General features: G+C 37.1%; 4 protein-coding genes across 4 annotated transcripts in view; 2 read left to right on the forward strand and 2 right to left on the reverse strand.

Annotated features, from left to right (window-relative positions):
• Positions 1–10,173, reverse strand: part of rig (gem nuclear organelle associated protein rigor mortis) — a 15,758-nt gene extending 5,585 nt beyond the window's left edge. The window contains exons 1-6 of the mRNA XM_017615001.1: positions 9,816–10,173; positions 8,143–9,747; positions 7,741–8,077; positions 7,509–7,677; positions 7,273–7,426; positions 2,469–2,583 (exon numbers count right to left, since the gene is read on the reverse strand). Of these exons, the coding sequence (XP_017470490.1) occupies positions 2,469–2,583; positions 7,273–7,426; positions 7,509–7,677; positions 7,741–8,077; positions 8,143–9,747; positions 9,816–9,864 (2,429 nt within the window). The 5' untranslated portion in view covers positions 9,865–10,173. The remainder of the gene's footprint in view (positions 1–2,468; positions 2,584–7,272; positions 7,427–7,508; positions 7,678–7,740; positions 8,078–8,142; positions 9,748–9,815) is intronic.
• On the forward strand, positions 2,598–7,249 carry LOC108362196 (UPF0704 protein C6orf165 homolog). Its single transcript, XM_017615068.1, has 5 exons — positions 2,598–4,388; positions 4,464–4,644; positions 5,989–6,338; positions 6,402–6,653; positions 6,714–7,249. Exons 1-5 carry the CDS (start codon positions 3,942–3,944, stop codon positions 7,209–7,211), a joined length of 1,728 nt encoding a protein of 575 aa, XP_017470557.1. The 5' UTR covers positions 2,598–3,941; the 3' UTR covers positions 7,212–7,249.
• Positions 10,174–10,279: 106 nt separating the features above from the next.
• Positions 10,280–12,289, forward strand: rho-7 (rhomboid family intramembrane serine protease rho-7). The gene is made up of 7 exons (XM_017615156.1): positions 10,280–10,682; positions 10,763–10,961; positions 11,023–11,320; positions 11,378–11,598; positions 11,681–11,782; positions 11,851–11,948; positions 12,012–12,289. The coding sequence occupies exons 1-7, from the start codon at positions 10,636–10,638 to the stop codon at positions 12,094–12,096; spliced, it is 1,050 nt and encodes a 349-aa protein (XP_017470645.1). The 5' UTR covers positions 10,280–10,635; the 3' UTR covers positions 12,097–12,289.
• On the reverse strand, positions 12,217–13,177 carry LOC108362257 (RNA-binding protein 48). The gene is made up of 3 exons (XM_017615170.1): positions 12,857–13,177; positions 12,645–12,789; positions 12,217–12,590 (listed from the first exon to the last, which is right to left on the reverse strand). The coding sequence occupies exons 1-3, from the start codon at positions 12,950–12,952 to the stop codon at positions 12,316–12,318; spliced, it is 516 nt and encodes a 171-aa protein (XP_017470659.1). The 5' UTR covers positions 12,953–13,177; the 3' UTR covers positions 12,217–12,315.
• Positions 13,178–13,853: the final 676 nt, after the last annotated feature.

The raw sequence follows: 13,853 nt of genomic DNA on the forward strand, positions 1-13,853 counted from the left end.
TCTGGTAAATGTGTCAAACGATCAGCTGTAGTGTGTTTGGCAACCAAATTGTAAACAAAAGAAAAGTGCACTCTGCTAATTCATGTTGAAAAGTATTTAATTACTTGTTTAAGTGGATTCTAATGAATTTGAAAGTATTTTTGGTTATTTACATGTGTGAGCTGAGTGTGTTTACATACAAAATAAGCAAAAATTTACAACCAAAATTTGGAGGTTATGTTGAAGTTGACAGAAGTTACCATTTTTTACTAGAAAGCGATCCCGTACTTTTCAATGTTACTGTCTCGCTCTGAGCGAATTTTTATTTGTTGACAGTTTTACTAGTCCGAGTCCGAGGAATACGGGATTGCACCTTATACTTATGCGGGGCATTATGAAAAAAATTTACATTTGCAATCCGGAGTTGCGATAGGTCGTTCCATGATACAAAAAAGAAGGTAGTTTTATTACTACTATTTTTTGATTATTAGGCAGATTTTTGGCATTTCTCCAGATGTTAATATTAGGGATAGCATTGCCACACAATTTTGTGTTTGCAAATGCCATATTGCGACATTTCGTGAATCGGACTATTTGAAATCGGTGCGATTTACAAAACTTATTTTGGAGATTTCTTAACAAAATGACAACAATTTGGCCCTAAATCGAGGAATATGACGTCATTTAGTGTTTATAGCAGTTTTTATTTTAAATATTTATTACTTGCATTAAATGTATTGGAAAATATTTTGCGAATCTCACCGATTTCTAATCGTACGATTTGTAGGAAATAGATAGTAGATAAAAATTTATTAAATTTTTATAAAAGCTCCGAACTTTTTAAACAACATTCTTAGGGAAATTTCTAGTACCTTTGCAGTTTTATAGCCCATTTCATTTTAGTATAATAAAGTGCTAGTTTGACGTAGTTCAATATTCCGGTTGATTTCGGAAGTACAGTACTTTTTTTTTAGTTCTTGTACTTCGTACTTCGCAGTACAGTCAAATGTACATCTTTGTAATATTTTGTACTTCAGGTCCTGTACTTGCCCGATCTTCTGGACGATCGTCACATAGCCTGGGCGATAAATTCGTTCAACCCCTTCAAGTCGCCGGGGAATGGGGCACCCCGCAAGATGGTGTTCTCTCTCCTGCTCTGGATTGCGGAAATGTGTCAAACGATCAGCTGTAGTGTGTTTGGCAACCAAATTGTAAACAAAAGAAAAGTGCACTCTGCTAATTCATGTTGAAAAGTATTTAATTACTTGTTTAAGTGGATTCTAATGAATTTGAAAGTATTTTTGGTTATTTACATGTGTGAGCTGAGTGTGTTTACATACAAAATAAGCAAAAATTTACAACCAAAATTTGGAGGTTATGTTGAAGTTGACAGAAGTTACCATTTTTTACTAGAAAGCGATCCCGTACTTTTCAATGTTACTGTCTCGCTCTGAGCGAATTTTTATTTGTTGACAGTTTTACTAGTCCGAGTCCGAGGAATACGGGATTGCACCTTATACTTATGCGGGGCATTATGAAAAAAATTTACATTTGCAATCCGGAGTTGCGATAGGTCGTTCCATGATACAAAAAAGAAGGTAGTTTTATTACTACTATTTTTTGATTATTAGGCAGATTTTTGGCATTTCTCCAGATGTTAATATTAGGGATAGCATTGCCACACAATTTTGTGTTTGCAAATGCCATATTGCGACATTTCGTGAATCGGACTATTTGAAATCGGTGCGATTTACAAAACTTATTTTGGAGATTTCTTAACAAAATGACAACAATTTGGCCCTAAATCGAGGAATATGACGTCATTTAGTGTTTATAGCAGTTTTTATTTTAAATATTTATTACTTGCATTAAATGTATTGGAAAATATTTTGCGAATCTCACCGATTTCTAATCGTACGATTTGTAGGAAATAGATAGTAGATAAAAATTTATTAAATTTTTATAAAAGCTCCGAACTTTTTAAACAACATTCTTAGGGAAATTTCTAGTACCTTTGCAGTTTTATAGCCCATTTCATTTTAGTATAATAAAGTGCTAGTTTGACGTAGTTCAATATTCCGGTTGATTTCGGAAGTACAGTACTTTTTTTTTAGTTCTTGTACTTCGTACTTCGCAGTACAGTCAAATGTACATCTTTGTAATATTTTGTACTTCAGGTCCTGTACTTGCCCGATCTTCTGGACGATCGTCACATAGCCTGGGCGATAAATTCGTTCAACCCCTTCAAGTCGCCGGGGAATGGGGCACCCCGCAAGATGGTGTTCTCTCTCCTGCTCTGGATTGCGGTTGTAAACGACCTTCTAGGGAAACTGGAAAAATGGGCCATCGGGTGATCGCCCATTTAGATGATGTGGAACTTTTGATTAAGGGACGATTTCTAGACTCCTTTTTGATCTGGCTCAAAGTTACCTGAGCGGCAACAGCGTCCTCGCAGTAAATTCTAGAAAGTCGAAACTGGTCTTGTTTACCAAGAAGTACAGGATACCCATTGTAGCCCCTCCCTCGGGTGGAGGTGTTCGTCGCGGCTTTCAGACGGGGTCGAGTTCTTAGGCTTTATCCTGGATGGGAAGCTGTTATGGAAGCCTAGTATTTAGATAATTGTAAGTTAGGCCTCGGTTGCCTTGTACTGCTGTATGGGAGCTATCGGTACAAGGTAAGGTCTCTCGCCCAAAGTAATTCATTAGCTCTATGAAACCAGATTTAATCCTAATATTTCAGACAGAATTGTTGCATCACGAACTTCTATTAGGCTCAGGGAAACCCGGTGGTAGCACTCTGGAGTTCTGGAGGGCTCCCAGAAGCTCCTCTGCCTCGGGGTTACTCGAAGAAGGGAGCGGTGAAGTTCACGGATGGATCAAAACTTTGAGAGAGGGTTGTGGAGGTTTCTTCTGTTGGAAACTCTCTACCAAAACTATGTTCAGGCTTCTGGACTTCTGCAGTGTCTTCCAGATGGAAAAAGCTGTCATCAAGGAAGCGTTAACTCACTGCTAAAGGGTGTGACGGTGCGCTCGAAATAGGTAGGGGAAAGTCTGACCTTTCTATAAATCGCGTCGGAGTACTTCCTAAAAAGGAAAGTTTAGGTGCCGGATCACTGTGATATCGCGGGAAACGGCGTGTCTGATGACCTGACATTGGAAAGGCACCCTTAAAACGTTTACGCCAGATAAGGAGCAACTAGGGACGCCTCTGTCCTCCTGCGGTACACTCTTAAAGGGTTGGGCCTAGTGGCTTGTATTAGATGTCAAGAGGAAGATAAGGTGGAATCATAGCCACACTTTATTTTAGACTGTCAAAACTTCGCGAGACTAAGATGAAAGGAATTTGGCTCACACTTCTTACTAACACTGAGCTCTCAGGGATCGAAATTAGCCGCATTCGAAATTTGGTAATGGGCTCGCAGCGTTTCGCCGACTACATTAAGGGTATCCGTTCAGTTTTTTTGTGGTATCACAAAGGACAAATCCTTAATGTCCAAGTGTGTCCCTTGCCTGGGGCAACCACTTTAACCAAACCCAACCTAACCTGTACTTATTGGAGCTATGAAATAGTTGGTCACATTAGTCATACCCAAACTATGAAGATTACATAAGCAAAACGACCTTCGCCGTCCAACAATTTTGTTAACCTGCGAAGTTGTTTTGAAGACCCCTACCGTACATTCCTATTTTCCATTATTTACCGAACTCTGTTAGTAATTAATTTTTTCTAAAGAAATGCAGAAATATTCCGACAAATCTTTTATCGTTGCTCACATTTCAATTCAAGTTTCAAATTTATGTGAGATTAATTTTTATTTTGCATTATAATACATACAAATATTTAGCCTGTTGTCAGAGTAACAAACAAACAAACCAACGTGGCGCAACTCGTTTTTTCGCCATTACAGGGGAAAGTTATTCTAAAGCAACATTTTTACGCGTTAATTTCTTGATAAACACGAAATGTCAACAAAAGATTACTTAAATCGTATTTTAATACTATTTCTGGACGATTGCAAAGATCACGATTTGGAGGTGAATCCAAATTTTGCATATTTTTACGTGCATTTGTTGGCAAGAGATGCGCGACTCGGTTTCGACAGGCCGGATCCGAAACCTTGCAAAATTCTGCAAATTCGAGAAAATATATTTCGATTATATAAAAATCAAAATGATCCAACAATGTGTAATCTAAAAATGAAGTTTCACTTTCGAAATTTTCGCGAATTGAAAATTGAGAATATGAAAGAAATTTATCAGGAAAACTTCCAGAAAAAACTGCATAGCCTCATTAAAGGTATACTACAATATCCGGAAACGAGCAGTGACAAGCAACTTGATGAAATGTTATACAAAATACAAGTCTTCATTATTGCTTGTTACAATATTGGTGATCCGAAAAATCACGTGGTAAGTTATTGGACATTTTTTTCCCCATTTCTCACTGCCCCATGTATGTACATACTACTTACATATGTTGTCTAGCTCTTGAAACAGACGCGGCAGAGTCTTAAAAGCGTACTTAGCCGCGGGGATTTGCAAAATTTCGTATTGAAGAAACGTTACCATCGTTTGGAATATCTACAGCGTTTAACTGCTACTGTTTGCGGTATACTCATTTATAATAACTGTGATCCGAATGGGGAGCGGGAAAATATGCGAGATAGTGAGTAAATTAACTTTGTACTTTTTAGATTTTTATATTTGACTCTTCACTCTTCTCTCAACGCATACTGGGGCCACCCCACATAAGCGGGTGCTCAAAATTCTGAAATCATTTTATTTTCATTAGACTCGCTTGAACTACTTTTTAAGAGTATATTTTTGACGTCTTAATTCATTATTGATCATGCATTAACCCTATAGTGACCCAGTTTTTTGTAATGTCTTATGTTAATTTGATTTTATTATTTTGCAAATTATGAATAATTTAACCCATTTACGACAAGTTTTTTATAGAGTCTTACCCCAGCTAATTTTATTAAAAATAGATTTAGGTTACAATATTGTAATCAGGAAGAACAAGTCCTTTCGTTTGAGAATAGCTTTATCAAGGTACTCACAATTTTTAGAACTAAGTTAAAAGCGATAAAATGTAATAACAGTAACAATGTGTGTATTTGTGGTGTAATCATTGGGAAAGAGATAGTAAAAGATAGAAAATGGATACAAAAATTTACGTTTCAATGTAAAACATAATGGGATATGTGCATGGTCAAAACAAAGTTGAAATAATTTCAGCTCTCTGACAATACTTTTTAGTTTCGTCTTTGATTCGACTATGAATATGCCATATTTTGTTTTAAATTTAAAAAGATTCACAAATTAAGCAAGTAATGTATCTAACTAAAAACGTTAATTAATTTAAAAACTCTGCTATATTTTTATAAAAAAAAAAAAAACAAGTAAGAAAGTCTAAGTTCGGGCGGAGCCGAACATTAAATACCCGACGCAAGTACCGCTACATGGTAAGCCGGGGTGTATAGATTTTGAATAAATTAGCGTCCTTAAATTTCGAAATATGTAGTTTCAAGCATTTCTGAAATTTACCGTTATGTGAAAAGCGGCCGTGATTTCGTGAGTCTGATTTCAATAATTTTCAACGTTTTGCTTTTACGTGGCAAGCACAATAACCATACCGAGTTTGGTCACAAATTGGTACAACGGTTACCGAGATACATACAGTATCGGTCATATCTATAGCACGCCATTTCAAAGTTATATTGTGTGCAACTTATGTTTATTTATTTATTTTTGAGAATTTTCAATTAAAACACAGTTATTTCTCTAACAAACCCCATATAAACCAAGTTTAACAATTTGTAGAAAACTTCAAAAAAAGCAACCACCTAAATTTCAAACTTTTTTCTCGGAAGTGTTTGAATTTTTCTGAATACACAGCCCAATCAATTTTAGTCTGATAATGTGCAAGTTTCAAGTGACTAAAAGTTACCGTTGATTTTTTAGAATTTTTTTGTGAACTTTTGCCACTTCTTTTTACTTTATGCAGTCCTAAAGGATATTCAAATGGCAAAAACAAACACCAGAGAATCCCTTGAAGCAGCTCTAGAAGACATTGCTCAATATATAGAAACTGGCATGGAAGCTATCGGTGAGCTTATCAAAGTGGACACAAAAGCGAAGAAAGTGCATTGCAAGTGGCCCATAGAAAAAGTGCGGGAAATTAATAAATATGTCGCCTTGTTCAGTACCTATGAAAAACTGCTGAAGAAAATAGTCGTCTCTTTCGACAAAACAGAGTTTCTTGTAAGTCTTGATCAAAAGAAAATGGACTGCATAGTGGAGAAGATAAATGATGTTCTAAAATATCGCACGGCAATCGAATCTGAGTTGGTCTTTGTAAGTACAAAGAAATGTAAGATAGTTAATCGGCAAACGTAATAAACCAAAACTCTTTTGCAGCCACATTTCAAATACCTTACAGAACTTTGGACCTCCTTGCAATTATCACTTAGCCATTTGGCTGAACTGAATAAGCTTAAAGACTTACTTGACGAGTGCTTAACTGAGGAAGTTAAGGCAAACTTTTTACATCTTTTGGAATTAACCGAAGTGCGGCGACAAATCATCAAAAAAGCAATTGTACCCACTTTCGATGAGTTAATGGAACGCACCAACAAGGCAAATCCTGCAATGACGTCGCTGCAAAACGTGGTATGTATCGCGCGCATTCGTTACATATCATTTTTTAAATTATCACAATTTAACTTACAGACAGATAATTTTCAAAATTATTGCGCGCTAACAATCGCACTAACAAACGGTTTACTACTGCCCGCAGCTCTACAAAAGAAGCTTTGTGAAGACTCGAAATTTCGCTTCGGTTTTGCTAATATTGCATTCGCAAAGTATGCCGAGCGTTATTTCGAAGATTTCATAAAAATAGTAAAAACGGCCATCTACACTTCTGTTGATCTCATTTTGCTTTTTGGCTTGGTTGATGAACTTTTGGAAACTGACTTTGCTGCCGAAAGTAAAAAGCGTAAGGGCAAGTTAGCAGAAAGTGGCACACAAACCGAAATGGTAGTTGTCAACGATCTAACACCCGCAAATCATATTAATGTTACCTGGAATAAATGGGACTTTCATCGTGAAACTATACATTTGGCCTATATACGCAAGCTGCAGACACGTTCACAACAGACTGCACTCTCGTTTGGCACAATGAATGCGCAAAACGAGTGCCTACCGTTCGGACATAGAGCATCGTAGAGTAGCTTTATTGTGGATAGTTTTCAATTTAAAAATCTGTCAATATTTTTAATGCACTTACCTTTATTTTCGAAGTTTTCGTCGTAAACGGCTAGAATATCGTTGCAAACTACAAATATATCATTGCCGTACCAATCAATTGAATAAATTGGTTTACCACAAAACGGTTTAAAGGTGATAGTGGGCTTGGAAGTTTCTACATGAATTATACCAACCTGTTTTGAGAAATACAGAATTATTATTAAATTATAGACTACAATTACAAAGTTTATAAAACAAAATTCAAAATTCACTTACTCTTCCCTCCAATGTTCCGAAGGCCAACTTCTTACTATCCGGACTCCAAACAAGCGAAAGCACGGATGCATCCACACGTGATATATAATTTTCGATAAACACATTAGTGGCCGACATCTTTGAAATATCAATAATACCTACACGACGATCGGAGAAGGCCAGAGCAATTCTACAAATATAAATAGTTGTACATACTCACTCATATTACATTAAATAAAATTTGGGAAATTACTTATTCATATCATCTGGACATTCACGAATCGCACAAACATTAGTGGAAGCACAGCAGTATTTGAGTAGCAATTTTCCTGTTTCCAAGTTTTCACAGCTGATTTCACGATGCGAAGACAAGTTCCATAGTAGTCTACAACGATGAGAAACGCTAAACGACATAACGCTACGCTGCTGAAAGTGCTGTTGCGTCTCTTCTTGAAACTTGTAACGTTGCTGTTGTCGCTTTGAAGAGTCGATCGAAGTATCTTTTATCAGTGACCAAAATGACACTTCGCCAATTCTATTTGTGGTTAGAAATTGTGTTGAACTCAGCCAATCTACGTGGATGCTGTTATCTATAGGGGAATATATTTATTTAATAATTAATCTAATACAACAATAAAACGTTTTTAATACATACTTTTACCATATTTGGCAATGTTTGCTGGACGTACACTGTCGCAGCATGACCCAGTCTTTGCATTCCATATCCAAAAATGTCCGTCAACGCTCGCGGAAACCAAAAGTTCTGCGCTCCTTGATTTAGTTGGAGAAGTAAAAGAATTATCCTGCGATACACATCCATCAACGGATGGCTGTTCGGAATTACTTTCCGATACCGCGTCATGCCTTTCTTCCTTCTCTACTTTCTCCGATTTCTCACAATTTACTTCCTCCTTTTCCTCCTTTACAGCATTTTCATCTGGCCCTTCAGTGTTATTATCGTTGTCTTTCTTCTCTAGTTCATTTGTTTGCTCGGCATGGACCTCTGCCTGATGTAGTATCTGTTGCTTTGGCTTTAACTCTCCACCATCCACGCAAACATCGTCATCTGAAGAACACCTACCACCTATTTCAAGGCTACCTTCAGTTGACTCACGACTATCTCCGCCACAACTCGAAGATAAATCGCCAGCTTGTGGCAAATTTTGACAATCAGCAAGCGTAACATCAGGCATTTGTTTGGATTCATTCTGATCATAATTTTCCTCGTTCTTCAAGGCTTTTATCTCTTCTTTGAGACTTTGACATGCCTCAGCAAAATCAAAATTCGTTTTTGGTCCCAGTTCCATAGTTTTGTCGATGACTGCCAAACCATCAGGTGATTCCTTTGCTTTCTTATCTTTTTCTGTAGGTGCGCCGAATTCATTTTCCAAATAGTCGTAGTCATAAATGTCGAAAATATCATCATTTCCAGCTGGTTTCGTTGATTTCCTCGATCCCTTTTGTGATTTAAAACTGTTTTTCGGATCGCTTTTTAACTTTGTTTTATCGTTGGTTATAGTCTTATTTTTATCCGCTTCATTATCATCTATTTCAATAACGGTTTCCCGTTTTAAAGGTTCCACTGTAGATGGGCACCATGACAGCGAAGTTATGGAAGTCTCATGACCCCGTAGTGTGTACAATGTAGTCATGCGAAGTAAATCGCCAATTAAAACTACTCCACGATTCGTGCCTACAGCAAAAATATGCTCGTTATAGGGCGAGCAACGCAACACAGTCATCATTTGATTTCGTGTCGGAATGAAATTCTTCTGTCGACAATATGTATTGGATGCTACGCAATATACCACCAGTTCCTGTGCATTCAATGAGAGTACATTGCGATTTCGCATATAGCTTAAGAGTACATGATCGCCTTGAGGTGATGGCCCATTACCATCCATATATAAAGAGGTGCTGAAGTGTGCCTTATGGCCACTTACTGCACAGCCACGATCAAAATCCCAAATCTGTACAGAATTATCTTGTGCCAAAGCAGCAAAATATTTTTGATGGCCCACTGCTGTAGGGGTTTTCGTCACTTGACTTGCATTTCCAGAAACTTCTTCAACTGCTGTAACATTTGTTGGCCACCCCGGATCCACATCTATGCTCAGAATGCTCTGACGAGTTTGAAACACTTTGATCACAGGAGGCTTCTTTTCTCCCACCTCACCATCGACTTGTTCCAAAGGACCCACATAATTGATGCTGCGTGAACCGACATAAAGAAATCCACCTTCTGGCGTGCACACACAACCTTTTATAAAAAAAAAAGAAACAAAAATTTAGATCGCATAGCAAATTCTTCGTGACTCTGATATTTACCGTTGGTTAAATTCCATTGCGGAGTAATTGGCACTTTTGCCAAAACCATTTTCCTTGCAGACACGTGTTTTAATCAAATAACTTCGCACAACTCCTTCGCGAATTTTTCGTAAACACTTCTTGCGCGGCGTCCTTTCAAATTTACTCTAAAGTTAGGAAAGATTCGTTTCAATCGATTTTCGCAAAAGCTGATAGCCTGATAGCTCAATGACGAGTACCCGGTTAGATCTTCGACATATTTATGAATGAATTCCACATTCCATTATATGCGAATTGTTTTCACTTCGATTAATAACACATGACATTGTTTATAAGAACTTTTAAGCTTTTCGCACTAAATACATTTTTCTTATTTGGCTCAAGAGTGCATACAATTTTCAAGACGAATGGAAAAGATAGTGAAGTTAAAATTTTTACAAATTGTTACTATCTACTATTAAACCACAAAAGTGAAGGTTTTTTTATGTTTTATCTCTTTTACCCAAATACGTTTTGTGATTGGAAGAAAAGAGAAGGCACGCTCCTGATGTTCACACTCGCTACAATTATAACGTGTTGTCTCCTCTTATAGATTTACGTTCTTTGGTTTTATACAATTTATTTTTCTCATTACTGCTAGATATAAGAAAGTTGTGTCCTAATGGGTGTAATAAAATTTATCGGCTAAAAGCTAAAATCGTTTATCAGCTGTTAACAATCAAACGACGAATCAAAACAAATTGAAGTAAACAGCTGATTGAAGGTGAATGGAGGCGTGACGAGATCGTGGCGTTTTATTTAGGAAATTTATTTATTTGTACAAATCGCAAAATAAACGATAATGCTCTTGCATAGAGCATTCTGTCGTAATTGGACTAGGCAATTAGTGTGAGTGTATTTATTGCATTTAAATACATATGTATGTTTATATGTAGGTAACTAGATATTCTAATGGAGTTGAATTTCAGTGACCCATTGCTGCCCAGCCATAGTTGTAAATATGCTAGACCGCGTGCGATATTACTACGTTCCATGCGCAGCAGTGCAAAACATCAGCGTCCAGCTCGGAGTGGAAGTCTACAAACATCTCCACCTTTTGAGAATTATACCTTCGGTGGAGCTATACCGCCAAGTAATGTGGTGAAAGCGTTAATTTTTACAGGCGCGGTATTTCAAAACAAGTAAAGATTTCTGAATTTCGAAGTTAATAACTTCTCAACATTTGTAGTTCAGTGTTGGCTGTTTCATGAGTGTCACCATATTGGAGTATGAAAACGCGCGCAATATGATGTTAGAGAAAGCTCGTCAAAGCAAATTCCCGTGGCTTCGACGGCAGACTGTTAACCAGGAACAAAGTACTTGGCAAGATATAAAACAAGAAGTACAACAATTCTGGGATAAGTTAACGCCTGGTGAACGAGTATTTGTGCCACTTTGCGCGTTAAACATTTTGGTGTTTAAAATGTGGCGTGTACCAGCCTTACGCAACACAATGATGACTTATTTTTGTTCGAGTCCTGCGGGGCGTAAGTTCCGGTCACCAACAAATTACTTATAGTCTAACTATATATGTACGTTTTCAGGTGCTGTTTGTTGGCCTATGTTCCTATCGACTTTTAGTCATTATTCTTTATTTCATCTTTTCGCCAATATGTACGTGTTACACAGCTTTTCCAATGCGGCTGTCTTGACCTTGGGAAAAGAACAATTCTTAGGAGTCTACCTCAGCGCGGGTGTGATTGCGAGTTTTGCTAGTATTCTCTATAAGACGATCACCGCACAGGCTGGTCTATCTATAGGCGCGGTAAGGTTTTCGTGATCAAATAGAAATCATGTCATCATTAGACTTTAAAATCTACATTTGTTATTAATTACTCCAATTTCAGTCTGGTGCCATTATGGCGATACTGTCGTATGTATGTGCAAAGTATCCAGATACTCAATTAAGCATTCTTTTCCTACCCATGCTCCATTTCTCTGCAGGAGCCGTAAGTATTGAATTTCATATTTACTTTTTGTAAAGAATTGCACACATAACTCTTGTTTTCTATAAAAGGCGATCAAAGTGATTATGGGATTCGATTTGGCCGGTTGCATCCTAGGCTGGAAATTCTTTGATCATGCAGCCCATTTAGGTGGCGCCCTCTTTGGACTGTGAGTAGCATGCATTGTGAACATATGCTAAGAAAATTCTATTAATAATTTTACGCTTTACAGATTTTGGGTTTACTTCGGCACAGAGTTGTGGCAAAAGCGAATACCGTTTCTTACTTTATATCATGACTTAAGAAAAACCAAATAACCGATAGTAGTTTATTGCTTAGCTGAAGTATTTAAGTTCGATCCAAAATTGTAATTATGCTATTGACATTATTTGAAATATGTAGTTGTGTAAATTGATTTGTTTTAAGTAGTGAAACAATTTACGCATTGTTATGTATTTTGAAAGAACAATGCTTTTTCTGATACAAAGCAATTAAATACAAGCTTTAAATACCTTAGTTCTTTATTTTTAAGTCTTTTAGATCTCTTTTCTTCTCTTCTCCTGATTAGATTGCGATATTGATGCTATTGTTAATTCCACTTTTTCGTTTACTCGCTGTCTATGCTTAACTTCAACTTTCCTTAGCAAGATTTTCTGTCGAAGTTCATCTATGGTTTCATACTCCGGAGCATAGGAAATATGAAGTATGCCGCCATAAAACTCTTGCGCATCCAAGTAAATTTTAGCAAGCCGCGCTAACTGCACCTTTGCAAATTTTACATGAAAAACATCAGTGAAAGCCTCCAGTTCCACTGAAATTTTAATATTAAAATGAGTACAGAAAAAAATATAGTCGTTTTATAAACCTTTTTTGGCCACCTCCTCTGTTACACATTGGATGAATTCAAGCTCCCCACACCGTTGCAGTTTACACTTTATTTCTTGCTTCAAGTTAATTTTTGGAACTCCAAATACTAGAAGATGGTTTGATTCATTTGCCACGGTATATACCTTAAAAATTTACAAATAATTATGTACTACATCCTGCTAAACGTGTATTTCTCAAAAATGCAAGTACCTTAACAGCTCTTAATCGACGTCCTTTACGGTATTCCAAACGATTCAGACAATATTTCTGGCGAATGTGGTGCGTAGAGCTGTTGGTATCGGACATACCTGGCAATTTTCTAACGCTTCCGATGTATATTTAGTTTTGAAAAGAAATATTACATTTTCTTGGAGGGAGGAATTTCGGAAATGTTTCGTTTTTTGTTTACATTTGGAATGTCGGAAAAACATCGATCGACTCATCTAATATATCGACGTTTTGCTTCGATGATTTGGTCCCAACTCGATTCTGGAAGTGCATTTGGTCCCAAATCGATTAACATTTCGCCATATACCATGCAAACATGACTCGTTCAAGCAAAGAATTTCAGCCTTCTTTCGGTTTACAAAGTAAAAAAGTAAAAAATCATCGGTTAAACATCGTTATCGACTTTTGTCAATGTTACTTACGAACCAGACATTGAACAACCGGCCCTTAATCAGACATTGAACAACCCTCCCAGGAACCAAAAATACAAGATCACGTAAGAACGCGACGTTGTATTTGTAACTGGTTTTGAGAAAAAAGTTTGCGAAAGCGGGTTCGTCAGCTGAGCGTTTGTTTACATCACAAGCACCACTATTTTACACTTTTATTCAAGTAAAGAAGAGTTAATTCAACATGACAACACATTTTAAAGCATTTTGTTGCATCATTTTACCTAAATTGTGCGTTTAAAGTGACTGACAATAATTTCGGCTAATTTTGGTTTTCGTTGTTTTCTTTGCTTTGTTTACTTTTCGCTCGTTTTCCAGTGAAACAAAAAATCGACTTTTTTCACTCTCTTGTTCTTACGTGATCTTGTGTCTTTCGTTCATGCAACCCTCCCTTAATCCCTAACCGATTCCGGAGTGAATTTTGGTCTTAACCGATTAGGATGACAGCAAAATGAACGTTCCCACGACAGTCGGGTCTACGTAAGCGGAAGGACCCAGATTTATATTTGGCCAAGGTCTGTCACTGCAGC

Source organism: Rhagoletis zephyria, unplaced genomic scaffold (assembly GCF_001687245.7).
Source record: "Rhagoletis zephyria isolate East Lansing unplaced genomic scaffold, Rhagoletis_zephyria_1.1 Rzeph_scaffold_00022, whole genome shotgun sequence".
NCBI classification, from domain to species: Eukaryota; Metazoa; Arthropoda; class Insecta; order Diptera; family Tephritidae; genus Rhagoletis; species Rhagoletis zephyria.

Bases quoted from the DNA above. Each gene is read 5' to 3' on its own strand.
- LOC108362196 (XM_017615068.1), top strand. From the start codon at position 3,942: ATGTCAACAAAAGATTACTTAAATCGTATTTTAATACTATTTCTGGAC. The intron at 4,389-4,463 runs GTAAGTTATTGG...TATGTTGTCTAG, and splicing joins GTGATCCGAAAAATCACGTG to CTCTTGAAACAGACGCGGCA. The intron at 6,654-6,713 runs GTATGTATCGCG...TTTAACTTACAG, and splicing joins TGACGTCGCTGCAAAACGTG to ACAGATAATTTTCAAAATTA.
- LOC108362257 (XM_017615170.1), bottom strand. From the start codon at position 12,952: ATGTCCGATACCAACAGCTCTACGCACCACATTCGCCAGAAATATTGT. The intron at 12,790-12,856 runs GTACTTGCATTT...TAAATTTTTAAG, and splicing joins GTCGATTAAGAGCTGTTAAG to GTATATACCGTGGCAAATGA. The intron at 12,591-12,644 runs GTTTATAAAACG...TTAAAATTTCAG, and splicing joins AGAGGAGGTGGCCAAAAAAG to TGGAACTGGAGGCTTTCACT.
- rho-7 (XM_017615156.1), top strand. From the start codon at position 10,636: ATGCTCTTGCATAGAGCATTCTGTCGTAATTGGACTAGGCAATTAGT. The intron at 11,321-11,377 runs GTAAGTTCCGGT...GTACGTTTTCAG, and splicing joins TTGTTCGAGTCCTGCGGGGC to GTGCTGTTTGTTGGCCTATG. The intron at 11,599-11,680 runs GTAAGGTTTTCG...CTCCAATTTCAG, and splicing joins CTGGTCTATCTATAGGCGCG to TCTGGTGCCATTATGGCGAT.